Source organism: Balaenoptera borealis (assembly GCF_965194805.1).
Source record: "Balaenoptera borealis genome assembly, chromosome: 12".
NCBI classification, from domain to species: domain Eukaryota; kingdom Metazoa; phylum Chordata; class Mammalia; order Artiodactyla; family Balaenopteridae; genus Balaenoptera; species Balaenoptera borealis.
Window position 1 is genome coordinate 29,862,753 of NC_138869.1, and position 27,603 is coordinate 29,890,355.

Genomic DNA, 27,603 nt, shown 5'->3' on the forward strand with positions numbered 1-27,603 from the left:
GCCTCTCTGCGGATGGTGGTGCCAAGCGCCAGGAGCACCTCTCCCGGTTTTCCATGCCCGATCTCAGCAAAGACTCTGGGATGAACGTGTCCGAGAAGCTGAGCAACATGGGCACGCTGAACTCGTCCATGCAATTCCGCAGCGCCGAGTCCGTTCGCAGCCTGCTCTCCGCCCAGCAGTACCAGGAGATGGAGGGAAACCTCCACCCTCTCAGCAACCCCATCAGGTACAGAGACCTGCAGGCCCACGGAAGGATGCATCAGAGCTTTGATTTCGATGGGGGGATGGCGGGCAGCAAGCTGCCGGGGCCGGAGGGCGTGAGGATGCAGCCCATGAGCGAGCGCACGCGGCGGAGAGCCACTTCCCGCGAAGACAACCGCCGCTTCCGACCTCACCGGTCCCGGCGATCCCGACGCTCTCGCTCAGACAACGCCCTCCACCTGGCCAGCGAGCGCGAGGCCATCTCTCAGTTAAAAGAAAGACCTCCCCTGAGAGCCAGGGAGGATTATGATCAGTTCATGCGCCAGCGGAGCTTCCAGGAGAGCCTGGGCCAGGGGTCCCGGAGGGACCTGTATGGCCGGTGCCCCCGGACTGTGTCGGACCTGGCTCTGCAGAACGCCTTTGGGGAGCGATGGGGACCCTACTTCACCGAGTACGATTGGTGTTCCACCTGCTCCTCCTCCTCAGAGTCTGACAACGAGGGCTATTTCCTAGGAGAACCCATCCCCCAGCCCGCCCACCTGCGATACGTCACGAGTGATGAGTTACTGCACAAATACAGCTCGTACGGCCTCCCCAAGTCTTCCACGCTAGGTGGCAGGGGACAGTTGCACAGCAGGAAAAGACAAAAGAGCAAAAACTGTATCATTTCCTAATCCGATGGGGGTCAGGGGATAGGGGAAGATGGGGAGGTAAGAATGTCAATTCAGAAACTTGCACTGTTTAAAATTTTAAAGCTCTTTGCTTTGGTGGTTCCAGGGAGAGATGAGAAGAGCTCTGTGTTGATGGCGGCAAGGTCACCGACTGACTCGATAGGTAGTCACAGTTCTTGGCATGTTGAATATTATTTGCACATTTCACTTTGGAAACGCTGTAGACTCTACGGAGGCCAGGGTTGGTCACCTCCTTCCCGTCCGTCTGTGTTGAGCTGCCACTGGCAAGATGGCAAAATCGTTTCCCGCTCGCTTATATATATAGCCTCTCTGGTTCTCTTCCTTTTAGGACCCTTTTTCCAGTACGTAATTTGTTTATTAGCCAGGACCCAAGACTAAGTTATTTACATGTCCATTGTAAATGCGATGTAAATGAGAGTTCTGATAAAATATTTTTGTATTTTGTAATATCAAAGGAATTTCTATATCGTAGGACTCAGTGGAGCCTTGCATGCACGTCCAGCGTTGTCTTTGAGTAGTACTCCGAGGTGGTCCAGGACCACTTTATTTTTTTTTCTTTTTTCTATACAAATTTGTTACATGTCAGTGAGACCTTTTTCAAAGGAGTTTATTCAATTTGGCTTTTTGTGGCTGAACAAAAAAATTACCTATTACCCCCAAAGCATTTGATGCTCCATCTATCTTACGGAGCCATCCTTAAGTCCGCTCCCACCCTCAGTAGAATCTCTTCTCTACAAAGTGATAGTAACTTTTTTTTATTTATAATTGCCAGCGTAACTTTTGCCAATTAGAAAAACCAACCAGTGTCAGTCAGGTTCCGTGAGAAACGCCATCCCGGCTGGGAACATTGAAGTTGCTTACCATTGATCTATCCCTTGGGGAAAATAAAGTGACTGTGAGTGGTGCGGTCTGTGTGATGTCAGCATGACATTGTTTTGAATGTGGCATTATTTCCTGGTGCTCGTTTCCTGGATCGTATTATCCGCTTTCCTTTACCAAGGCAGACAGCTGCCTTAGCCTGACAACCGGTTGTCCTCAGCGCAAATGAACTTCAGCTTTGGGAATTTGGGGCCAGAAAGGTTCCGAGGGACTCTGGGAGTGATGGTGTGTTCTAGGTCGTAGGTCATACGTGGAGAAGGAACAGGTCAAGGGTAGAGACTGAAGGGGAATATGAAGGAAGGTCAGAGCAAAGAAGAACTTCTGGAAATGAAGTAGAGGAGAGTTGACAACCACCTTGAATAGCCCCCAGCGCTTGTGGGAAAAAAATCCAGTTTAATGTGCTCCGTAACCAGAGTATCTGGGTTACCCAGAAAGATTGAGCTGCTCAGGAGATTTCCGTGTTACGGTTTCGAGAAATAAATGTTGCTGAAAGGGGGGTTTCCATTTTGAACTTTGGGGACCGTCAGTCAGATAGAAGATGGGCTCAAAAGTGAGTTTGCTTAAAGAAGACATTTAACGGTTGTGTTGTTTATAGTAAAATAAAACCTCCTATCTTGCTTCAGTTAAAAGTGAAGCGCTTGCTTTTACTTCCATTCTCCTCGTCCCCTTCGTGGATTGTGGCAGTTGAAATAATCCATAGGAAGACCCGCCTTTAGTGAGGTGTACTGTCGATGTAGTACACAGTGTATCTCAGTGGCCATCTGCCATGGTGAGGCGAGTGTGGTCTCTCTTCAGTATAGTAGTTAATATTTTCTAGTATTTTTTTATGGAGAGAATGTGAAAAGTGGCTTTTTAGACACCATCCCAGATGGGTCTGGGGGAAGGAAGGCTGTAAAGGACGTGGAAGTGGCACTCCATTCAGGATGTATTAAAATAATTTGCTTTTCAGGTATTAATAAGACATTTGTCATTGTCACTGATGTTTTAAAAAAGCAATGCAAATGTTGGTTGTGGCTGTTTTCCGCATGCTTTCTTCATATCTAAATGCTTCATTAATTATCCAAGCCTCTGGAGAATTAACTCTATTACGTTTGTATAGTGAGTTTGTGAACTGCTTGGCAAACTGATTAAGAAATAATGTACACCACCACGCTACCAACGTGGCAGGTTTCTGGTAGAAATTGGGCGAGTCCAATTTGGAGTTCTAAGTTGCTGGATTGACGAGAGTAGAAAGGCATTTTGGAAAAAGAAGAGAGAGAAAAAAGTAGATCCTTTAACTTAGTAAATAACTGAAAATAATGTCTGTCCTCTGTGGCCTGGAATCCAAGGAAAGAAATTCTCCTAGTGAACGTTGCTTTCTAACTCTTTCCTTTTTAGAGTACCTCTTACATTTCCCAGATGAGGCTTTAACCACCGTCAGCAGAAAGAAGAAGGTGGCCTAGAAACTGACACCTAATTAGTACCCAAAGGGGGAGAGGAATAAGCAGTTTCAGATCTAGCTGCCCAGGGAGCATCCATCAGCTGAACCGGTCAGAGCTGGAGGTGTGTTGAGATGCAAGCCTCAGGGTCACACGGTCTAGAGGCAAGATCGCCTCCATCTAGTCCCATCACTGCCAATGTCTCCTCCCCACCCCACACTTTATGGAGAATGCCGATGGAGGACCGGTAAATCCTCACAATAAGGATGGAACCTCCCAAGTATATGCCTTAGAGAGAGCAGGATATCATTGTATTGGGAGTTCCATCTGTTCATGATAACTTACACGTAACATCCCAGAATCCCATTCCCCAGAATTCAGTGCATTTCGTTTCCGAGGCAAGATCTGAGGTTCCTTACCTGATCATCACCAGGAGCTCTTCTTGGTCAAGTTTCACCTGTGGGTAAGACTCGCACTCACCTCTTCTTAGATCATCATTTCATCTTTAATAGGCTGTTTTTAGAAAAGTAAAACAGTTTATTTTCTTTTCTAATGCCTTGGGTTTTGTTTTGTTTTGTTTTGTTTTCCTACCTCTCCTCATATTGATCTTCTTATCTTTTGGATAAAACCCCACTTTAGTGTTCATTTCCTGTTGCTGCTCAATTCAGTGGCAACAGAACTGGCCCTTTCCCAAGCAGAAGTCAGTGACAGTTTCCTGAACGGCCCTGCCAATGCTTATCACCCTTGATATTATGAGCAAGTTTCTTAGCAGGCTGGTGGCATTCAGGTACTCTTCCATCTGCCATAGAGTTCTGGAATTTCTACCAAGTGTGATGGTAAATGAGGTCAGGGAAACCAGAACCGTACTTCCCGTTTTGCAAGTGTTCAAGGGGGGAAATTATTTAGTGTTGGTTGTTTGACCCCCTCTTTTCATATTCACCTTCTGTTCTCTAGTCCTTCCTTTCCACCCTCAGCCAGCCCCGTGACCAAGCAATTTTGCGTTTCTCATATGTGACCTGAGGACAGCTCTTTCTCATCCTCCTTTCCCACTCTGTAGGATGTTTCTTCAATTTTCTCTCTCCTGCGGCAGCTCTCTGCTCCTTGGGTACCACCAGCCATTGTTGAGTTCAGCTGGGGCCAGTAATACCACATATGTAGCATGTGCTCTGCCACCCCTGCAACGTGGGCAGATATAACCAAGGTACCACTGTATGCTTTCCCAGAGAGCATGGATGCAGCCTCAGAAATCTTTGCAACACTCCAACCATCCAGGACTAGTTGATCAGAACTGATTTTATTTGTCTGATAACAAATCTTATTTGTGAACTGATTCTTATTTGTCTTTCTACCTTGGGCTCTCTTGCCATTGGCCCAAAACAGTACACCAGCCATTTAGGAAGCACCATCCATAAACAATTGTGAGACTCCAGTTTCTATGCCCCCGCATTGCAGACGCTAAAGGAGGCTCACTTCTTCAGGCTAAATGAAGACAACTCTCTTTGGCCTCCTTTTCCATTCTCCTGTTCTTGGTCCTATCAGAGGTCAGATAAGAGTTCATCCTATTCTTTGTCTAATCCCACCTTCTAACAAGAAAGAACACAAAAATTTAAATTCCAAGGAGAAGTGCTCTTTGCGTATTTCTCTCTAACAGAAACCAGATGCTAATGCATAAGAAGGAGAATCTATGACAAAGGAACGTGAACGATGGCATCAGTCATCTGAGGATTTCATGCCAGAAGGGCTGCTGTTAGCACTGTTTAGCACCTTCAGGGCTTTGAAAAGGGCTCTGCGACAGCATTCCAGGTACAGGACACAGCCAAGTCTCCTCTGCATATTTGGAAGGCAGTTCCAGATGGCCGCCTTTTGAGGTGCGTTTCTTAAAGCGCAAGAGAAGTGGAAATGAAGAGAGTTTTGCCTAGCCTCCAGTGGCCGGTCCCTCTGGGGCCTCAGCAGACACCAGAGCCTGTTCGTCTGACCCCTCGGAAGCAGTCATCAAGGTTAGGATCAAAAAAGGATTTCAATCTTTTTCCATTTTCTCATAGTAGGAGCCCCTTCAACCCAAGCCTCCCATAAAATATAATGTACTGTTGGGAGCTATACTGTTTTATAAGCCTACTTCCTGCTGACAAAACTAGCTTTCCCCAACAGGAATAAAGAGGCGGGGGGGAAGTCACGTAGTGTTAGAAAACATTTCTGTGATTTAGATACGATGACTCTGTAGAAAAAAAAAAAAAAGCCTTGTTCTAGCCTGAGAGTTTTCTGAGACATCCCTCACCCTACTGAGTATTTGGCCATTGATGTGCCATAGGTCGCTGACCAAGCTTTTCTAAATTTTTCAGAGAGAGTTACTCAAACCTCTCTAGTTAATGTCCCATGTTTTTCCATAAAGCATTTTGGTTCTATCATGGACCCTGACTTCACATTCTAAGACCTATGGGTCCTCCTTATTCCATAGTAAATTAAGACTTTGGCAGTTTTCCCGCTCCTAAACACATTCTTTCCTGTACAGGATCACTTTGTCCATCTCCTGCTTTAATTCCGAGTACGTAAACAAAACCTCAAAGGGCCTGAGAAGGTAAGGCACGCCAGAGTCTGTGTTGTGTGTCGGGTGTCAAGCTATTTGTTAAGAAGGTCTGCAGTAGACCTTTGGTGTGGGCTCTGCCAGAGACTGTCGTGAACACTTTGCTTGAGATCCGTGCCCTGTAAAATGGATATGATGTTTTACTGATGTCTGTAATACATTTGTAAACTTCCAATAAAATTTGAATAAAAGAAATGTTGCCATTCTTCTCAGTCTTCCCTTGCTCTCCAGGTTTTTGGAAATCGTTGACTTTGAGGATCTCAGCAAAAGAAGAGAGAGGCTGCACGTGTCAGGGGGGTGAGATTTGCTACGAAAGATGAACCTGATTGTTTAACTCAGGATTTCTCAACCTGGGCACTATCCACATTTTGTTCCAGTCCATTCTTTGTGGCAGAGGACCGTCCTGGGCATTGTAGGATGTTTAACAGTACTGCTGACCTCTACCCATTGCCAGTAGCACCCCTCCCCCTGAGATGTGACAACCAAAAATGTTGTCACATTAGGATAGCTACTATTAAAAAAAAAAAAAAAAAAAAAAAGGAAAATAACAAGTGAGCGTGGATGTGGAGAAATTGGAAAACTTGTGCGCTATTGGTGGGAATGTAAAATGGTGCATCCTCTGTGGAAAACAGTACGGCAGTTCCTCAAAAAATTAAAAATAGAACTACCATATGATCCAGCAATTCTACTTCTGGGTATATACCCAAAAGAATTGAAAGCCAGGCCTCAAAGAGATATTTGTACAGCCGTATTGATAGCATTATTCACAGTAGCTAAAAGGCAGAAGCAAGCGAAATATCCGTTGATGGATGAGTGGATAAGCAAAATGTCATCCAGACATACAATGAGCTATTATTCATCCTTTAAAAGGAAGGAAATTATGACACACGCTGCAACGTGAATGACACTTGAGGACATTGCTGAGTGAAATAAGTCAGTCACAAAAAGACAAATGTTGTATAATTCTACTTATATGAGCTACCTAGAGTAGTCAAATTCACAGACATAAAGTGGAAGCGTGGTGCCTGGGGCTGGGGAGAGAGCGAGTGGGATGTTGTTTAATATAGAGTTTGTGTTTCAAGATGAGAATTCTGGAGATCTGTTGCACAACAATGTAGATGTACTTAACTACTGAACTGTACACTTAAAAATGCAAATTTTGTGTTACCTTTATTTTACCAGAATTTCTTAAAATGCCTCCTTAGCTGAGTGTCCCCTGAGGACAAAATCACCGCTGGTTGAGAACCACCAGTTAAAATGCTTTTGCCTTCTTGGCATCTCCGTTCCTTGAGGGTTCTCGAAGCTGACTCCTACCCTGGGCCATACAGTTAATTTTCACTTATTAGCAAGAATTGAAACCAGCAGAGGACCGAAAATATTTGTATTTGCTTTTAAGCAGATAATAAGTGGGTTGTGTGGCACGTTATACGCATGGCTGTGTTCTGGTTAGGATGGTATTAGTGTTGTCTGGGAGCCAAGACCAAAGCAGCATGTAAATTAGATTTCCCCGTGTCTGATCCACAGCATTTGGGACCTGCTGGATACTGCAGTATCGTTTATTCATTCATTCAACAAACGGTTATTTGAGAGCCTGCTCTGTGCCAGACATTGTTCTAGGTGCTTGGAATACAGCAGTATACAAAACAAACAACAAAAACCCCTACCCTAAAGGAGTTTACCAATTTGACTTTCTGCTAGGCGAGAAGTCTGGAACAGCCTCACCCGCCCTTAAGCCTGAGGACTTGCAAGTTGCAGGTGAGAGTTATTTCATTCTAAGCCCTCTGAGAGCCTTTGGATGAAGCTTTTAGAAATGGCAATGACCGTGCCGGTTCTGCTCACAGACCCTCCTGGGGAGCATGGCCGTCAGGTAGCCATGGTTTCACTCCATGACCCCCCCTCTTCCTCCTCCTCTGCAAAATGATTGGGGTCAAGAACAGCAGCAAACCAGTAATCTGTAAGTGACCTGGCAAGACATGATAAAGTGGACCAATCAGATTATCTCTCTTAAGAATGTAAATTAAGAAATTCCGTGTAAATTGGTGCAGCCACTATGGAGAACAGTATGGAGGTTTCTCAAAAAAACTAAAAATAGAGTTGCCATATGATCCTACAATCCCACTCCTGGTCATATATCTGGAGAAAATTATAATTTGAAAAGATACATGCACCCCAGTGTTCACTGCAGCACTATTTACAATAGCCAGGACATGAAAGCAACCTGAATGTCCATCAACCGATGAATGGATAAAGAAGATGTACATATGTACAATGGAATATTACTCAGCCATTAAAAGAGAGTGAAATAATGCCATTTGCAGCAACATGGATGGACCTAGAGATTATCATTGTAAGTGAAGTAAGTCAGAAAGAGAAAGACAAATACCATATAATATCACTTACATGTGGAATCTAAAATATGGCACAAATGAATTTATCTATGAAACAGACTCACAGACACAGAGAACAGACTTGTGGTTGCCAGTGGGAGGGGCGGGGGGAGGGGTGGGATGGGAGTTTGCGATTAGCAGGTGAAAACTATTATATATAGAATGAATAACTAAGAAGGTCCTACTGTAAAGAACAGGGAAGTATATTCAGTACCCTGTAATAAACCATAATGAAAAAGGAATATGAAAAAGAATGTATTGATATATGTATAACTGAATCACTTTGCTGTACAGCAGAAATTAACACAACATTGTAAATCAACTATACTTCAGTAAAATAAATTAAAAAAAAAATTCCGAGAGAATGAGACAGTGGAAGTTAAAGCTAAGAGGATGTACAGGGAGAGCTGGCGGGTGGAGTTAGGCCCACAGCATCATGATAAGATGAAGGCTGGGAAAGCAGAAGCTCGGGCTGAGAGCGTGTCCAAGAGCAAAGATGGATGCGAGCACAGAGATGTGACGTGACCCAGAGGAGCTGGTCCCCATGACTCCCTCACCTCCACGCAGATTCCAGTTCCTGCCTTGGAGGTGCTCCTCTAGGATTACTGTAGGACTTTGGTCCCTCCCCGTTGTGTTATGTATCGTTTCATTACATATCCACACAAGATCCTATTCACACTGAAGTGTTCCTTGCAACCCTGATTCAGACATGAAGGATGAATTCTGAACGCCAGTTTCCACACCTTTTATTTTGCCCCACTCCCCTGTAGCATTTCAAATTCCGGCTCAACCACTTGCTAGTTGTGTCATCTTGGGAAATGTCCACATCTTCTCTGAGTCTCGGTTCTTAGCTAACAAATGTGAGTATAGTGGCATTGTTGTTTGGATTTACCGGAATAATGAACATGAGGTTCTTAGCACTGAGTCTGCCATTGTAAGAGCTTAAAATACATTAGTTGTTGTTGATGCCGATGATGTTATTACTACTACTATCCCACCCAAAGAGAAAGGGTGGCAGGAACTAGATACCGTTAGTATCTTGTCTGAGAGTATTCATTGTCTTTTCTTCTAATGTAAGCATTAAATAGGATTTTGAGACATCCCAGAAAGGCCTGAATCTTTACCATATTTTAAAAATGCCTGCAGAGCTAATTAAATGATGCACATCTCCCACAGAGGTTCTAATTCAGTGCATCTGGGGTAGAACCCCAGTATCTGTATTTTTAACAAGGCTCTCCATGTCAGTGTGATCTAGCTGGTTTGAGGACCACACGTTAAGAAATTCTGCCTCAGCATTTGTTTGTTTTCTTCTAAGTATCTGGGCAAAACAAACAAAAAACGGGTCTTCCAGCCCCACCCATTTCTGGAGAAGCTGATAACAAGCCCTCTGGTCAGGATGGAGAGAGACGAGCCTGGGGTTCATAATCCAACTTTGGAGGATCTCAGGTATATTCACACTCGCCTAGAAGTGAAAGTCTTCAAAAAAAGAAATGTAGTGTAACTGACTTTAATTTTTCTGAGAGATATGTATCACTGTATATTAAAGAGATACGTAGAAGAGAAGCATAGCATGGAGGAAGAAGGTGAGCTTGTTACTGAAAGTGGGCTCTGGCTGCCCGCCGCTCGAAAGCCAATACTCGAGACCCTAGGTTGGCGGAAAGGAAAGTTTGCTTATTTCAGAGGCTGGCAACCGGCGGGAGAGGGCAGACTCGTGTCCAGAGGCTGACTTCCTCCACTGACAATCAGTGGGCAGGAGCCTTAAAGGGGAGTTTCACGGGTGTATAGGTGGAGGGAGAGGGTTACGTGCAGAAACGGCACAGTCACTCTGAGAGTCATCTTGAAATTGGTCATGCGGTGCTCTGATCCACGTCATCTTGATTGTTTCAAGTACAGTTAATCTTCATTTCCAGGGTCAGTTTGTTCCCATTTCTTTGAGGCCTGTTCTCGGAATTGTGGCAGCTTCTGTCATGGCTATAGTCCGGTCATCATGTAGTTAACTTCTTCCACCTTGCGGGGGGCGGGGGGGGGGGAGTGTTTCTGTATCTACAAACCAGCTCAAAGGATATGGCTCAGAATCTTATCTGTAGCCATTGAGGAGGAACTAAAGGTCCTTGACTTTGCTTAATCACTAAACTATTATTATTTTGTCTTGTTTGACTGTTTTCCTTTGTTTCTGCATTTCCTCACTTCTCTAATTAAATGTATTCTTTGACTAAAGTTTTTCTACAGACAAAAGGCAGGCGGAGGACATGGGGGTGGGGAGAGGGATGGAGAAGGACCTTAGGGTCCTCCTCCATTTCAAGCTTATTGTGAAATACAGTCTAACAATTACGTGTGAATTTGAGAATTGCTACTTTTGGTGCGTGTAGCCAATGGATTTCACACGTCAGAATTACCTAGATAGATTATTTAAAATCCAGAGTCCCTGGCCCCATCCCTAGAAAGTCTGATTCGGCAAAACCTGGTAAACTGCATTTTTCATAAACATCTTGGGATCTGAGAAGACCCTTTGGGAAAAACCGCTCTGAGCCTCTCTCATCATGGGAAATCCTTCATATTCTAGCAGCCCTTATGTGCTAAATGCATCCAGCTTGTGTTATAGAGTTTCAGTCTGGAAGGGTCTGCTTCTCAAGTGTTCATCTACCATATGTGTAAAGTACACTGGTTTCCTAGTGACCCAGAATGAGAAACATCAACCTCTTTGGAAAACCAATGCCCGTGTCACTTCTAACTACAGCTAGTTTTGTCCGAGAGAGATGTCCAGACAAGACTCCAAGAAGGAAACCTTACCAGAAGATGCAATAGGTAAATAATTGAAGACAAACACAGGCTGAAGTTTAGCGGGAAACGGTCAAGACATTAAATGACACAATTGTACCCAGCAGGAGAACAGCTTTCTCAGCAAAATACTAGCAGATACTTGTTTCCCTGATAGGCTGGCTGATTCTAGAGATAAAACAGATCATGTGGGTTGTTGGGCAGCTTTGTACCATTAACACACTAGTTAGCAAACACATGAGACCAGAAGTACCAGAAAGTGAGCCCAATAACTTGAGGAATTTGGGCCATAAAAGGCAACTGTCTCAGGCCACATTCTTTGGATTTTAGGTGGTTAAAACGTACTTCAAACAAACTTGAGCATAAAGGAAAAAAGAGAGAGAGAATTTATTTGAAGGAGACTATGTATCTTGCAAGAATCAAAGGACAGCCCGTTCATGAGAACTTGGAACCAGGAAGAAGAAAGCCACCAAGAGCTCAGAAAAATTCTATCCCAGTTTTTAAATCTCTGTTTCCCTTCAGCTGTCTGCTTAATCTCCTTTTGTTGATCTGCTTTGGCAGCTTTGGGGAGCTCATGGACATAGGTGGCTCTCCACAGCTCCCACCTTTAACCCCTTATGCTCAGGAAGGAAACTCTGATTGGCCCAACTTGGGTCAGGTGCACATTCCTGGTCCAATCACCTGTTGGAGGAGAGGGGGTGATGCCTAGGTGCCAGCATGCTGGTGGGGTGCTAGTTCTTGTGGGCGAGGAAAGAGTTTTCAGATAGAGAAAGTCATGGGCTGGGCAGACACACCAAAATGTACCTCCTGTAACAACTATCCCAACGGGAAGAACCAGGATTATCACCTATTGGATGTATTTCCAAACAGTCGTGTGCACTGTACTTATTGAGTTGGAGCTACCATCTCAAGGGAAAGTTTCTACAATCCTCCAAACCCTGTGACTCCAACTGGCCCGGTCTCAGCCACGTGTTGCATTCAGAGAAGTACAATTCAGGAACCAAAAAATATTATAAATCTCTACTCATTATTTCAAATCTATACTGACTCTCAGGGAAATGCCAAAGGAGAGGTGAATTCTTAAAGCATAGCAAGCATCTTAAAATTCTCTCTCCATCGCTGCTCCTCTTACTATTCTGCACATGGATGCCAGCTTTCCCCCCAGATTCTCTCTTCCACCCTGAAACATACCCTGTGCACAGATCTTTTTTCCATCCCATGTTCCCTTCTCCCTCACCTGCTCTTTATTATGTAAATCAATCAGCCACTCTGTCCTATATCGTTTTTTCCCTCTGTTTTACTCAATACCCAGACTCCCTCCATGCTATGCAGTTTCTGATACTAGTTGAATTTTTTTTCTCCAAAACTTCAGGAACCACAGAGGTCTTTTTGTCTAACTTCATCGGCTATGTGAATTCCATCCGGCTGGAGGCCTCAAGCCAGGTAAGAGGATGACTCTGTGAAAGTTGTTGTATCTGTTCTCATGGTCAAGACCCATAACCTAAGCAACCCTTATGGTCAGGCAGGGTCTCAAGTCTGGCACCTTCTCTCTGTCTTCAGCTCATTCTGCCTCAGAGAGGTGTCCAGACGTGAACACGCAAGCCACCGGTGCTGGAAAGCACCGCATGACGTGCATATGATGAAAAAACAGCGTGAAAGTCCAACCAAACTGATCTTTCCAGGTCTCCTCGTGGTCTGTGCCTTGCACCCAGCCTTTTGTACCTGCTGTTCCATCCACTGAAAACCCTCACATCCCTACCTTCCCTCTTCTATCTGTCCTTCCCCTGACAGACTGCTCCTCATTCTTCAGGGCTCAGCTTAGACCTGCTTCCTCCAGGATGGTCCAAGCCCCTTGGAAATAGATACCTCTGCCTCAGGCTTCCAAGGGACTCTGCATATCCCCGATCTCCATGATGTACTTGTGAGTTTATGCTTCTCCCCCATTACAGCCTGTACTCCTCAAGGGCACAGGCCTGCTGGCTGTCTTTTCAGCCTGTTCCTCTGGGGCCTAACACATAGTAGAGCCTCAAAACATATTTTGAAGGAATGTCCTAAAAATCCTGGTTCAGTAAATTAAAAGGGCAAAGGGAAAGCACGAGCTCAGCCTTCTACACCTTGAATGTCTGCATTCCCTCCAATGCTCCATGTTCCTTCTAAGACTAAGGCTTTTTTCTTCTGGATGCTGAGTTGCTGCAGGGCAAAATTTCACTCAGAGCTTCCTATTAGTGCCTGTGGCTATGATCGGGTTTGCATTACTGAATTTCCCCCAAATTGTTTTTGTTTTTTTAACTCTAGCTAAGCATAGTGTTTGCCAATTTCAAGGAGTAATAGTGCCCTTGGACTCCATAATGAAGCTACCAACTTTTATTTACTTTTTTTTTTTTTTGGCTGCATCCTGCAACTTGCAGTTTCCCTGACCAGGGAGTGAACCCGTGTACTCTGCTTTGGCAGGCGGATTCTTAACCACTGTGCCACCAGGGAAGTCCCTCAGCTACCAGCTTTTCAAGTGCTATCAGCTCTAAATGCAAAAACCAAAGTCAGGAGTTCACACCACTGAATTATAATCAGATAATTTATGATCTAATGAAAGAACCATCACTAGGAAGTGAAGGTTTAAGAATAGGCAAATCCATGTTGATCTGGAAAGCATTACCCAGGAATAAGCTTATATTAGCAAATGGAATAAATTATCATATCTCATTATTCTTCTTTCATGGGTCTAGTGCTAAATACATGGCTGTTATTTATTAGAAAATATGCCTGAACAAGCCAGGACAGAACCGGGGCACATTTAGTAGGTAATAGATATCTGCAACCGGATTAGAAATAAATGAGATGGTACAGTCCTTAATAAAAGCCCCAGTGGCAGAAGAAACACAAAGAAGGAAGTTGATGCTTTCTATCCAGTAGCAAAAAGTGAATCTAGCAAAAGCAAATGTTATTCTAATTTTTCAGGTACAATCAACTATGCTTATTGTAAACAGGAGCCCAGTGGACAAAGGTTTGCAAAGACATACATTTAAAAGGTAGGTAATGCTACTGCCATAAAATTTTTAGAGGTATTGCAACCAATTTACTTATCTACAATCTAGGGTTTTCTCTCATCTCTCTTTACCAGGGTGGAAGAACAGACCTTCCCACCTGAAAATATGGAGGTGAAGAGGAAATTTTTCTGGCCTGTAAGAGAGAGCAAAGGGCTAGGAATATACATGGAAGTCAATAATGAATTCCTCTGACCTAGAAACAGGGGGGACTAACTATATTCCTTTCACTTCCAAAGTATTCCCAGATAAAGAGTCCAGGAAAGAAATTGGCTCATTTATTTGCAAAATCTATCCTCTAAATTTCGTCTATCAACTGTTTCAAAGTTGTTTTTCCATTCTGCAGAATGGTGATTCAGGGGGCGTTTTGTGTAAAGAATGGGTGTGGTTGAGACATGTAATGCTCACTGAATATCCATGTGTTCCCTCCCACTCCCCTGCCCCTCTGTGGTGGGTGGGGTCATGTGACTAGTACTGGCCAAAGAACTGAGGGAAAGTGAGGTGTCAACCCTAGGCCTTTGTCTGCAGTCTCTCATCCCAAGCCCTGGTGACCAGGATTCACAGACTGAGATGCTGAATCATTGAATGGAAGCAGACCAGATCCCTGAGTCACTGCATGGAAGAAGTCATCCATAACAAGCTTTGTTTCAATAAGGAATACAGTTGGCCCTTGAACAACTCGGGGCTCCGACCTTTCACCCAGTTGAAAATCCGAATATAATTTATAGTTGGCCCCGGAATGCATGGTTTCTCCATATCCAAGCTTTTTTGGATCTGAGATTCCGCATCCATAGATTCAACCTCGGATGCTGTAGTCCTGTAGTATTTACTGTGGAAAAAAATCCGCATGTAAGTGTATCCGGACAGTCCAAACCCGTGTTGTTCAAGGGTCAGCTGAATACCTTTGTTGTATTAAACTGTAGAGATTTCAGTGCTAATTTGTTGCTACAGCATAACTCAGCCTCCTGTGACTAATACATGGGGACCAATCTAAACCTCTCAAGGTTCCTCCTTGCCTAGACCATCTAGTCATGTGAGTTATTCGACGGCCATGAGAAGTTCTGAAGGCCATAGGGCCAGTGCTTTGGATGTAGCTTCTTTTTTGACTTGCTTGTTTTGGTTTGGTTACATTGTTTGGTTACTTAAAGCCTCCATCCACGACAATGGCCTTGGAGAGCTACAGTCTATGAGACGGTGAGCTCCAAGCCAGTGCACAACTGTTTTGCTCACCATTGTCTTCACACGTGCTAAGCTCAGTGCCTGCACAGAGTAAGTGCCCCCCAGAGATCTACTGAACGAAAAGAATAAAAGAACTAATTTAACAATTTAATGACTCACGCAAAGATTATCCAGATTGCATGAAGCCCCCCGTCACCCAAAATGCTGCCCTCGAAAAACTGGAAGAGACCTCCCCCTTCATACAGAGGCAGAGGCTGTGGAAGAAAACCACTGAGCTGAATTCACTGGACAACATACTCATTCCTCAGTTATTTATTGAGTACCTACTGTGTGCATTATTCTAGGATTGGGGATAAAACAATGAATAAGTCAGACAGCCTTCCTGCTCTCATGAAGCTCTACTTTGCTTTTCTTATGTCTCTCTTTTCAAGCCAAAGTTTGGCCTGCAAAAAGAAAACTTTCCAATTATCTAGTTATCTGAGTTATCTAGTGTAAAGTGTAAGGCACGGCAGAAGGCTCAAGTAACCCCCAATATGTTAACTCTGCAACCTTCACTTCCCTGGAGCCCTTGACTACTAACCAGTCTGCCTTGCTTCACCATCATTTCTGGGGCTTCACCTGGAGATTCCCACCTTCCTATTTCTTACTTGAACTGAGGAGATGACCCTTACCTTCCTCCCTTGCCCAATCTCATTCTTCAGAAAAGCTGTTTCGTTTTATGAATTTTCTCTTGATCTCCTCCTGGGTCAGCATCCTGCACTTTTTATTTTTACCGGTTTTTTACCAGTGGTTTTAGGGATGGCTTGCTAGCCTTCCCCGTGTTAAATATCTCCAGCCAAGGTCAGAGCTATGAGTGCTTTCAAAAGGGTCACTGAATCTCCAGAGAAATGCTCCCAAGTGTCTAAACTGAAGTCTGCACTGAACTGGCCCAATGACTCAAGAAAAAAGTTTGCTTCCTCCATCTGGTCCTCAGAGTATCTTCTGGGACCACACAGAGTAGAATCTGAGCAGTGCTCTGGGCTCAGAAGGGCAGCAGAGCCACTGCAAAGCTGCTAATGACCCCATCTCCTGCCGCTGCTTTCCACCCCCTTACCCCTTGCCCCGACCCATCACCAAACAACTGTAAATACATAGCTGACCACCCTCAAGGGTCTGGGATGGGGGGAACTTCTCCGGCATCCAGTCCTGCCTTTCTACCTTCTGTAGCCTCTCAACTGCTAGGCCAGTATTTTGAGTAGATCCAACCTGACACATAAGATAAATGATACCCAGAAACACATGTTCCCCTGAAAGGAGTCTCTCTCACATCATTAGGGCAGTCCTCCTCCTCCTCCTCCCAGTTCTTTGCCCTTGTAAAGTAATGCCACTCACACAGTCCTGTAAATGAATCTTTTTTGTTTTTGTTTTTTAAAGACTGAGGCCAACGCTAACGTTCATAGCAGCATTATTTACAGTAGCCAAGATATAGAGGCAACCTAAGTGTCCATCAACATATGAACAGATGAAAAAAAAAGAAGATGTGGTTTGTATGTGTGTGTGTATATATATACGTACACAAACACACACACACAATGGAATATTACTCAGCCATTAAAGAATGAAATTTTGCCATTTGCAACAACATGGATGGAGCTGGAGGGTATTATGCTTAGTGAAATAAGTCAGACAGAAAAAGACAGTAGGAAAATCTATCTGGAACCAACCAGAAGATAAAGTATTTGACTGGTACTATTCAGGTGCCTCTGGGGACCTGGGATCCTTTAAAAGGGAACCAGGCGCAGGTTCAGACTGCTCACATTTTATATCTTGGCTCTGCCCTTTGCCAGCTGTGTGCCCTTGGGCATGTGTGTTGCTCTCTCTATGTCCCAGATAGAAAAAAAAGATACAACATGTGAGAGGCAAAGAGAAGTTCTCCTTTGCTAAGAGGTGAAATGAAACCCAAGTATATAAATGAACAAATGAACCCCAAGTAGGGGAAGCCCAGAAAAGAGATGAAATGGCTCAACTTGGTTGACTCTGATTACTTCTCCTTCCTGCCTCACCCCCATCAAGATCCTTCTTTTTCAGGTAAAATTCATCAGGCAGCTTCCTAGCCTAGGAGCCAGCTCTGCTGGGGAAAGTTATGAGACGTCAACTGAGAACAGGAGGTCCCTTTGACATGCTGGTTGAACTCCAGACAGAACACGGCTCCATTTATTCTCCCAGTGGAACACCGCATTGCTTCCTCTCATTCTTTTCCAACAGGGCTGATCTAGGAAAGGACGAGGACCAAGTAAGTAATCAAGCCTTTGGATCTGATCCATATGGCATCCCATCTGTGAGCCGCAGAGAGTTTCAAAGTTAGCTAGTGCTGGGGGCCAGACCATATTTACACCATTTCCAGAATGGGAGCTTTTGACTGATCCTTGGCAAGTATATGAGAAAGTTTACTTTCCTTTCTTAAAATCTGTGTTTCTGGTGCTATAATGTCTAATGCCTTTAATGTCTTTTAATAATTACACTTGTAACGAGGATAGCATGGGTACGATTGAAGTTGCATTTAGTTGGGGACCTGTTAGAATGTCAGAGCTTTGGGGAAGTATCTTCCTGGGCCGTGGGGTCAGACCACATCCCTGAGGGTGAGACTGGGGAGGTACTTCCCCTGGAGAGAATGGATGACTCCATTGCCAGTGACTTTGTGGGGAAGAGAGGACTTCCTTCACAGTCAGGCTGGAGGGGACTTGGGCCAAGATTCTGAGGCATGGAGAGGTCCCAGGAGTGGATGTGCCGTCTGGCTGTGTCAGGGCAGTGATCGTGCATGGCCCATGAGGGCACCATTCTTAAGGAATAGAATGTGAATTGTGCCCTGGAGAAATGTGCAACAAGATGGTCCCATGCCAGACAGATATAGGAACTGGCTCAGCAGGAGGCCTGGGATGGGCTTGGGTTTGTGCCTAAGTCAAGAGGCCTGTAACCATGCTTGGGGTGATGTGGTAGAGAAGAAACCATCTTTCTCCTATTGCTGTGGTCAGACTGGGGGAAAGACAGAGAGCAGGGCACTGGGGCCAGCAGCAGGAGTGGCCCATGGGATACACGATCAGCACGTAGCGAGCTCTTGTTTGGAGCAGAGGTGACAGGAGGATTCCTGGGCAATGAGTGTTTGGGGCAGTAATTGTGTCCTTCAGCTTCATAGGGCAGTAATCACCTGTGAGCAACCAGGCATCTGACTGTGATTAATTAACATGCTTCCTGGACATCTGGGGTGAAGGAGGGAGACGGGCTTAGATGATCAGCCAGGTACAAGGCGTCATTGTATTTTGGAGCATCTGTGTGGGGTGATAACATTTGCACACAATGGGGAATGGACGTCCCAGTTACACGTGATTCTGTTGGCTTGTTGCCTGTGGAAGGAAAAGGTGATCAAATGGTCGTGGATTTTATTTTATTTTATTTTTTTTTTTTTCAGTATTTGTTTACTTATTTGGTTGCATGGGGTCTTAGTTGCGGCAGATGGGCTCCTTAGTTGTGGCATGCGAACTCTTAGTTGCGGCATGCATTGTGGGATCTAGTTCCCTGACCAGGGATCGAACCCAGGCCCCCTGCATTGGGAGTGCAGAGTCTTATCCACTGCACCACCAGGGAGGTCCCGGGTGTGGATTTTAGATGTGTTTAACTGTTCTTTAAAAAAAAAAACAACTGGTGAGCTTTATGAAGATGGTAAATTCTAGTTTGTTGGAAATTGTAGTGGGTTGAATTTTGACCCCCCAAAAAGATCTGCCCAAGTCTTACCTCCAGTACCTGTAAATGTGACCTTCTCAACAGAGGTCTTTGCAGATATAATTGAGGATCTCCAGATGACATCACCTGAGATTTAGGACAAGCCCTAAATCCGGTGACCGGTATTCTGACAGCAGAAAGGAGAGAGACACACACACACTGAGACACACAGATGGAGAAAGCCCTATGAAGATGAGGCAGAGACTGGAATAAGGTGGCCACAAGGCAAGGAACGCCAGGAGCCGCCAGCAGCTGGAAGAGGTAAGGAAGGATCCTCCTTTAGAGGCTCCAGAGGGAGGATGGCCCTGCCAGCACCTTGATTTGGGGCATCTGGCCTCCAGACTGTGAGAGGGAAACTTTCTGATGTTCTCAGTTGCTTGCTTTGTTGTGATTTGTCACGGTGGCCCCAGGAAACTAATGCAAAAGCATATTCAGTGTTTGCTGGTATCAAGTGAAAACTCAGTCATAATTTCATGCCCCTTTCGCTAAAGGGAGATTCTCAAAACCTGGTCTAAAGCATGTGACTGATTCATTAAGTGCTGTTCTGAGGCAACAGTTGTTTGTTTGTTTTTTTTAATTCTAAAACTGTGCTATACACTGCAGACAGTTTTGTAAGTTTTGGATTGTGGGCCCTAACACTTGTCTTATGCAGTTGATATGTCTGAGTTCTTTCCTAGTGTAATAGAGCTACAAGGGTAACACTTTTTTTTTTTTAATTTATTTATTTTATTTATTCATTTTTGTCTGTGTTGGGTTCTTGTTGCTGCGTGCAGGCTTTCTCTAGTTGTGGCGAGTGTGGGCTCCTCTTTGTTGCGGTGCTTGGGTTTCTCATTGCGGTGGCTTCTGCTGTTGCGGAGCACGGGCTCTAGGCGCGTGGGCTTCAGTAGTTGTGGCATATGGGCTCAGCAGTTGTGGCTCGCGGGCTCTAGAGCGCAGGCTCAGTAGTTGTGGCACACGGGTTTAGTTGCCCCGCGGTATGTGGGATCTTCCCGGACCAGGGCTCGAACCCGTGTCCCCTGCACTGGCAGGCGGATTCTTAACCACTGCGCCACCAGGGAAGCCCGAGGCAACAGTTCTTAAACTTGCATGCACATCAGAATGCCCTGGAAGGACCATTAAAATGGATTGCTGGGCCCCACCCCAGGGGTTCTGATCCAGGCAGCCTGGGATGGGGCCTAAGGATTCGAATTGCTGACAAGTTGCCAAGTGCTGCTGCTGCTAGTTTGGAACCCCACTTTGAGAACCACTGAGTTAAAGTTACACGCCACTCCCCAGCTCCCACCCCCGTGACTCTGCAAGGGAGTGCTTCTAAATTTAGAAACTAGTGGGAATTTAGGGGAAAGCATCCCACTTGGGAAGAATGATGGAAAGAATAAAATGCGGTTTTTTTTATTTCCTGTGGTTTACAGTGGCTCAAAGTTATAAATCAAAGAAACAAAAGCTATTCTGTTATGAGCAATATTGCCTCTTTTCCCAGTCGATCTTTGCTGTCTTCCTCCGAGTGTAGATGAGTCTACGGACTGATCTGGTGCTTAGTAGGCAACCCGTTTGAAGTCCCTGGAGAGATCATGAATCCATGCAGCAGTCGTAAACTTGGTTAGAACTGCAGGGTGATTTTGTATTACGCTGGACCCGTCTTGTACACCACTTCACCCCTCTTGGTCCAGCCTCTTACTGCACCTGCTGCTCTGCCAGTGAGGTCAACCCAGGCGTCAACAACTTCATGCAGACACAGCCTGCCACTGCCTCTCCTTGGGTCCTTGTTCTGGGCCACTTGCCTCTTGCTTCCTGCCCTGGGTCTTCTCTCATTCCTTGCACACGCAACCCAACGTGCATAGTGCAAGAAGTTAGTGCTCATGAGGTCGTTCTTGATGCTAAGGAACTGAGTCAATGGATAAACATTTCCCTTTTTCAATTCCTAGGTGGACAGTCCTGGCTTCTCTTTCACATGGCTTCTCAAAGTGTCCTGTGGGATTATTTCTTGCCCATATAGGTGTCCAACTAAATAACAATTCTCAATATAGACTTTTCATTTCTTCTGTGTTAACCCTCCATCCTTCACTCCTGCTCCCTGGGACCATTTCCCAAAGAAACCTACCTGCACTCAAGCCTTTGGCTCAGGTTCTGCTTTTTAGGGAACCCAGGCTAAGACACTTATCTATACCCTCCTTCTTCCTTTCCCACCTTTTGGAGATTGATGCAAGTTCAAAGACTCAGAGTGTGTGTGTGCATATGAAATTTGGGGTGTCTGCTGAAGGGAAGGTGGATGTTTGTTGGCTTCTATTGGGTAGCGTTGACACAAAGAAGTGGAATTTCCCCATGGGTGATTCATGGAAGTGGGCAAAAAAGGTGAACTACCCCCAACCTTCTACCCTCCCTGGAGAAAAACCTTGGATTTCCTTGACTGTTTTCATCAGAGGGAGGCCCATTTTTGGCTCGGGCAGATCCCAGAAAGGCTTGGAGTTCATCTGTGCTCACAAGCTAGCTATATCCCATAGGAAGACCCTACAGTTTGTTCTAGTTTAATGCCGTGCAAATGCTTTGGCTTTTTTAGCCTCTGAAACTCCTAGACCTGTATGATAAGCTAGTCCAGTGGTTCTCCAAAACTGCCCTATGGACGGCCTTTTTCAAAATCAGCAAGGAAGCTTTTTATTTTTCAATCGCAGTAACATATAAATGACATAAAATTTACCATTTTAACCATTTTTAATTTCACAATTCGGTGACCTTAAAGTACATTCACACTGTTGTACAACCATCACTACTATTTCCAAACATTTTTCCTGACCCCAAACAGAAACTCTGTAACCATTAAGCAATACTTCCCCATTCCTGGCCCCTGGTAACCTCTGGTCTGATTTCTGTTGTCCAGTCTAGATATTTCATCTAAGTGGAATCATATATTATTTGTCCTTTTGTGTCTGGTTCATTTCACTGAGGATACTGTCTTCAGGGTTGATTCATGTTGTGGCTTGTGTCAGAACTGCATTCCCTTTTTCGGCTGAATAATATTCCACTGTATGTATATACCACATTTTGTTAATCCATTCGTGTGTTGATGCCACCTTTTGGCTATTGTGAATAATGCTGCTAGGAACAAGGGTGTACAAATGTCTGTTTGAGTCTCTGCTTTCACTTTCTTTGGGTATATACCTCGAAGTACAATTGCTGGATCATATAGTAAGTGTATGTTTAACTGTTCAGGGAGCATCATGCAGTTTTCCACAGCAGCTGTATCATTTTTCTTACCTACAATACAGAACATTCCATTACTTCCACATCCTAATGGCTTTGTATACCTAATGCATGTGAAATGGTATCTTACTGTGGTTTTGATTTATTTGCCTAAAGCCTAACTAGGGAGCTTTCAAACAGATCCACATTCCTGAACTCTACCTTTGGGTATTTGGGTTGGCTCTGGGGTTGGGGCCATAGACCCAGTACAGTCTCCTATCTAGTCTAGAAATCTCTTTTTATAATTCCCTGAAATTTTAATCCAGTCTCTGCATATGTCTTAATTGTATGGAACTTGCTGCTTTCTGGCCAAGCCCAGTCTACTTTTACCCAGTTTTAGTGATTTATCTCCTAATCGGAATTTGTGTGATTTACAGCCACCGACATAGTACAGGGCATGTTTCCTCTACCTGAAGGACACCGTTCTCTCACCTCTACTTTCCCCAGCTCCTTCACCCCATGGCTTCACCCTGGAGACTTTCTCAGACCATCCCCCTTGCCAGGCTGAAGCTGGAGGACCCTAGCATCTTAATCTCCCTCTATCACAGTGTTTCCACATGTGTTGTAATTTCCTGTTTGTCTGTCTCTGCTACCACACTCTGAGTTCCTTAGAAGGTCACAGCTGTCTACACCACTGTTCCCTGATGTCTCCCCGCTGCCCCGTGCATAAGGTAGGCACTCAACAAACAGAGGTTGAAGCATCTGCTGAAAAACATAAATTCTGCACTAAATGGACAAGAAAATACTTCGGGTTATTCTTCAGTATGAAACTCGGTTATGCTTGTTAACGTTAGGAGCCCCCCAGTCAACCAGAAAGAAAGAGGATTTACTAAAACCTAGATAGCCTTCAAATCAGGGGACAGAATCTTAAACCCATGAGAAGTATCATCTGTAAGCAAAGGGAGCTAGAGAAGCTGCCTAATTCCTTTCTCTCTTCACTCTTTTCCTTCACACAGACTTATTGCAAGCACATACACTATGTGCTCAACCTGGACTTTCTTTGTACTAAAGAAAAATAAAGCACCTTAGGGTATGTTTAAATAACCCCAGAGTTATATTTTTACTTGTGCATTTTACCTACAGCATTGGAAAAAGTAATTTTGTCCCAATTAGAATAGGTCTTTTCAACTGCTGACACATGTTCATAGAGCATCTGGATATAATCTGATTAGCATCTGGGATGAGGCTGTGAGATACTATCTCCCAGGGTCTCCCATGGAGAAGGAAAGGCATAAACTTGCATTCATTTGGACCATCCTGGTGTTGACATCTGCTGGGCTTCCCATCCTCCAGCGCTTTGCCAAAGTTCGTCTGGTCAGAGAGCACCACCCTAAACTCTCAAGGTCCCCCTGCAACTGGAGCAAAAAAGAAATGTCAGCACTCTGGGCCAGTAAGAGAATCTTAAGTCTTCTCTCCTCTTTCCCTCTGTATACGTTAGAGCCAGTATGGAATGCATCACACGTGTCTATAGAAGGAAAAGTATCAATAATTGATAGGCCTCTCCCTGCCTCAGCTGTAGACACTGCCAGCTCTTTGGTTTATGTATTCCCCATTCACCTTCAGTTTGCACCCTCAGATAATGTTGCCTGATACATTTCTTGAGAATTCCTTCCTAGTTTTTGTTTTGTTCTGTTCCTTTATGAGGCACAGCTTTAAAGGAAAATAGTTTCATGAAGTTGTGTTTGTTTATTTTGAGGGTTAGTTTTGTTTTAGGTTGAAGCAATTCGAGCTGGTTTCCCGAAATGTAAACAAATGGGTATCTTCTCCCTGCAAATGCTTAATTCCTGGTGTCTGATGAATACATTTCACTGAATTGGGGATGTGGGAGCAGCCACTTGACATTCATCACCCATAGAACAACTGAGCTGGGAAAGCTTCGAAAGGCTATTCTGTATAAGAAGGAAGGAAAAGGGGGGTGCGTGCTTTGAGCATTAAGTGGCTACTTGGGCAAGGTCTGAGATCATCCTAGATTCATCACTTCTTGTGATGAGACAGGTTTGGGGAGACAGGGTGACTTGTAAACATCTGGCTGAGTCTCACATACCTTTTACCTATGTAAGTCCAGTAGGGCCAAACAAACACACTGATTTATGTTCGTATTCAGGCAAATAAATGTTTACCGAGCGCCTCTAATCTATCAGACACTGGAAGGCATGCAGAAGGGAGCAGGCCCAACATGTTCCCTTGTCCTGACTACAGGTAGAGTCTCGTCAGGAAGACTGGCCATCAGAGATGAGCACAGACATCAGCACGGTGTCCTGAACCGCAGGGAGGTCAAGAGTGAGAATGTAGACCCAAGAAGAATGGGGATGGGGAGCTGCACTGACTGAGGTGGTGAGGATGGCCTCCCTGAGGTTGTGACATTTTGGTTGATTCTTGGAGGCATCCATCAGTTGGAGGCAGAGAGTTCAAGGCAGGGACAACATCTTGTGCAAAGGTGGGAAAGAGCCTGGCACATTCAAGGAACTGAAATAGTGCAAGTACAGGTGGAGCAGAGAATGAGAGTCAGAGGGTAGAGGATGAAACCTGGAGTGAGGGAAGAGGTGGGCAATGCCAGTCCCACAGGTATTTCGAGCCTTACTGAAGCTTATGTTCTTGTCATAAGAACAATGGAAGCTCTTAAAATTGCTTAAATCGGGGAGGATGATATAATCCAATTTAGGATCAATGGTTGTTTGGAGAATAAATTGTAGCGACAATAGTAGAAGCAGGGAAACAAGTCAGTAAGTATGGAAGAGAGTGCTAATTGCTCAGTTAATAATCATTTTTCCTTTTTAAAAAAAATCCTGATTTTATTCTAGTTGGTAATAACACTACATCTCCCTAACCCCTTGCAGCTAGGACTGGACAATGAGATGAAAGTGAAATTTTGGGGTAAGACTTCTGAAAATCCTTTGAGAGGGTCTGATCCATCTGGGAGAAGGCCCTTTGGCACTTCACCTCCTTCCCCCATCCTCCTGCCTGGGGTACAGATGTGATGGCTGGAGCTTCAGCAGCCATCTTGGATTATGCAGTAATCAGAGTTGGCCCAAGGAGGTGGCAGAGGGGATGGAGTGATGGGGGAGTGGGAAGTGAAAGGCTTCCCATAAGAGGTGATGCTTATACAGCATTTTGGAGGACCAGAATGATTTGATCAAGTAAAGAAACATCAGGGCAGCAATTAACATTTCCTGTTGTTTTTGTATGTTTACTTTTGTTGTCATTTCAGTATACATGAAAGATAAGGCCAGGGGTTGAAAATGGTAGCTCATGGTCATATGCAGCCCTGTGACATATTCTGTTTGAACAGCACTTGGTTTCAAGTTTTTAAAATTTCTTGTCAAGCTTTAGAAGTTAGAAGATTTCATGTAAGAATCTGGATTCGAGGGGATTCTCTTGAAGAGCTAACAAGATTGACACCCTGTTTCTGCAAAGCAAGATAGTTAACTGAGTCCAAGTAGTAACTGCCCACGTCTCTTGACTCACTCACTGCTGATGTTCCCTGCTTGGCCCAGTGGGTACTTCAGTCTGCAGGCCTGGACCAAGGCTCCCTGCCAGCAAGACCCATGCAAGGCTCCCCTAGACTGAGACTCTCTGAGGGCAAGTGGTGGAAGCCAAGTGTTAATTGCATTAGGAGAATGCAACGCAGATAAATTAGGATGCTACCTTGTTGAGTTTGGGCTTGGACCGGTGAGAGATGAGGGCAGGAGAGTACACAGAAGCCAGACTGGGGAGGCTGTGTGAGCTAAGCTGTGAGGTGTGAACATTTCCTGGAAAACCATGGGGAACCAAGGAACATTTTAGACATGAATTCCTTAAACCAGGTATGTTTTCAGACTTTTGCTTTGAAAGCTGGGTGAAGAATGAATTGGAAAAGACTGTAGTTTTGTTGTAAACAAGTATAATTACCAGTTTGTATATAGTTTATGAGTTTGTACACACATTTTTTTTCATTTGGCTTTCATAACACTTCAGGAGTCAGGTATTGTATATATTAATTTTAAATATCAGAAAACTGAGGCTCAAAGAGGAAATAAGACTTGCCCAAAGTCACATACTAAGTGTCAGAACCATGACTCTTAAAACCAAAGCCAAGAGGATTTTTTTTCCCCCCAGGACGTAGTTTGCAAGACGAAAGATGACAATCTGATGTATTTCAGTAATGAATTAGCAATCAAAAAGAAATATGTATTTTAAAAATTGATATGATGAAATAGGCATATTTCATCATCCTGAAACCTCATTTTCTTCCTTTCCATTATGTTAAATCTAAATGTCACTGTCCAAGTCTTGATGGCCTTTCATTTGTCTTTTGTTTGATTTCTTTCTAAATATTCTCCCACTCGTTTGGTTCCCTTTTCCTCCCACTCCCTCTTTGCTTCTCTTTCCTTCTCAGTCTAGGGCTTTTCTTCCAGTGAGCTCTGATGCACGTTCAAATAGCTAAGTTTCGCCAGAGTTCCTCGTGTGCTCATTGAAGCTACCAACCCGCCATAGCTGGACTTTACTGGTCTCCTGTCACGCCCATCCCGCCCTCGCCCCCGAGACCCCACACAGATCTAAGGGTCATTGAGTTAGGACACACCTTGAGAGATCAGCCTGAACGTCTGGGCTGGCTGAGTCGGGCAGGAGAGTCAGAACCAGCCAGGCAGCCCCGGCCTCCAGGGAAAAGCATTCCACAGTTGCCTTAGGCATCCTGTTTCCAGCATCTGTCCACACCAGCACTCAGGAGATTTTCTCAACCGCTCACCTAAGTCATGCTGTGCATATCTGGGAAGGACAGTGGCCATTCATGCCAGCCTCTCCCAGTCTTCCCTCCCTTTCAGAAATGCAAAGCTTAGCCTTCCCCATCCATACACACCCTCTCCTCTGCTCCTCCAGGGAGTGAAAAATTTGGCTCAGAAATCCACTCAGGGCTCCCAGCTTCAGCTGGCCATCTGGCATGACTGCTGTCTCCAAATGATGTTCGCCTCCGTAGAGAACCAAGTGGATTATCTCCAAGAATCATCTCCTCAGTGAGAAGAGAGGAGGTGGAGAAAGCATCCCATTCACTTGCTTGTCTGGAAAAGACCGTGGACATCAGCAATTTGCCCTTGCTGGCAGTAACATTTGGTTGCTGCTCTGTAATGCAAAACCTAAATCAGGCTTATTAGTGTGAAATGAAAAGGCCCTGAAGGGCAGCCAGGGTTTCCAGAACTGGCATCCGCTGCTGTCTGGCACAGCCATAGAGCTGACAGGCCCCAACTTGGGAAAGGTCAGTAAGGGATCAGAGTACTCCGAACGCCTCACTGACCCATTCACCACCGTAGGTATGATTAAGATGCATGTCCTTCCATTTCTGGATGTTATCCGCTTGTTGACAGGTTGTTCAGAGAATGAAAGCTAATGTTTAATAATTAGCCCAAGCAAAACATTTGTCAGGGAGGCAATTCTGGGAGAAGCTCAATGTCTTGCTGGCCTCTGGCAGCATGATGAATAGAG

The 27,603-nt window shown here is 44.7% G+C and overlaps 1 protein-coding gene across 4 annotated transcripts in view; it reads left to right on the forward strand.

Annotated features, from left to right (window-relative positions):
• Positions 1-27,603, forward strand: part of PRICKLE2 (prickle planar cell polarity protein 2) — a 358,862-nt gene that overhangs the window by 330,671 nt on the left and 588 nt on the right. For all 4 annotated transcript variants that reach the window (XM_082344699.1, XM_082344700.1, XM_082344702.1 and 1 more), the window contains one exon: positions 1-27,603. This exon is cut by the window's right edge and continues 588 nt beyond it. In XM_082344699.1, the coding sequence (XP_082200825.1) occupies positions 1-875 (875 nt within the window). In that variant the 3' untranslated portion in view covers positions 876-27,603.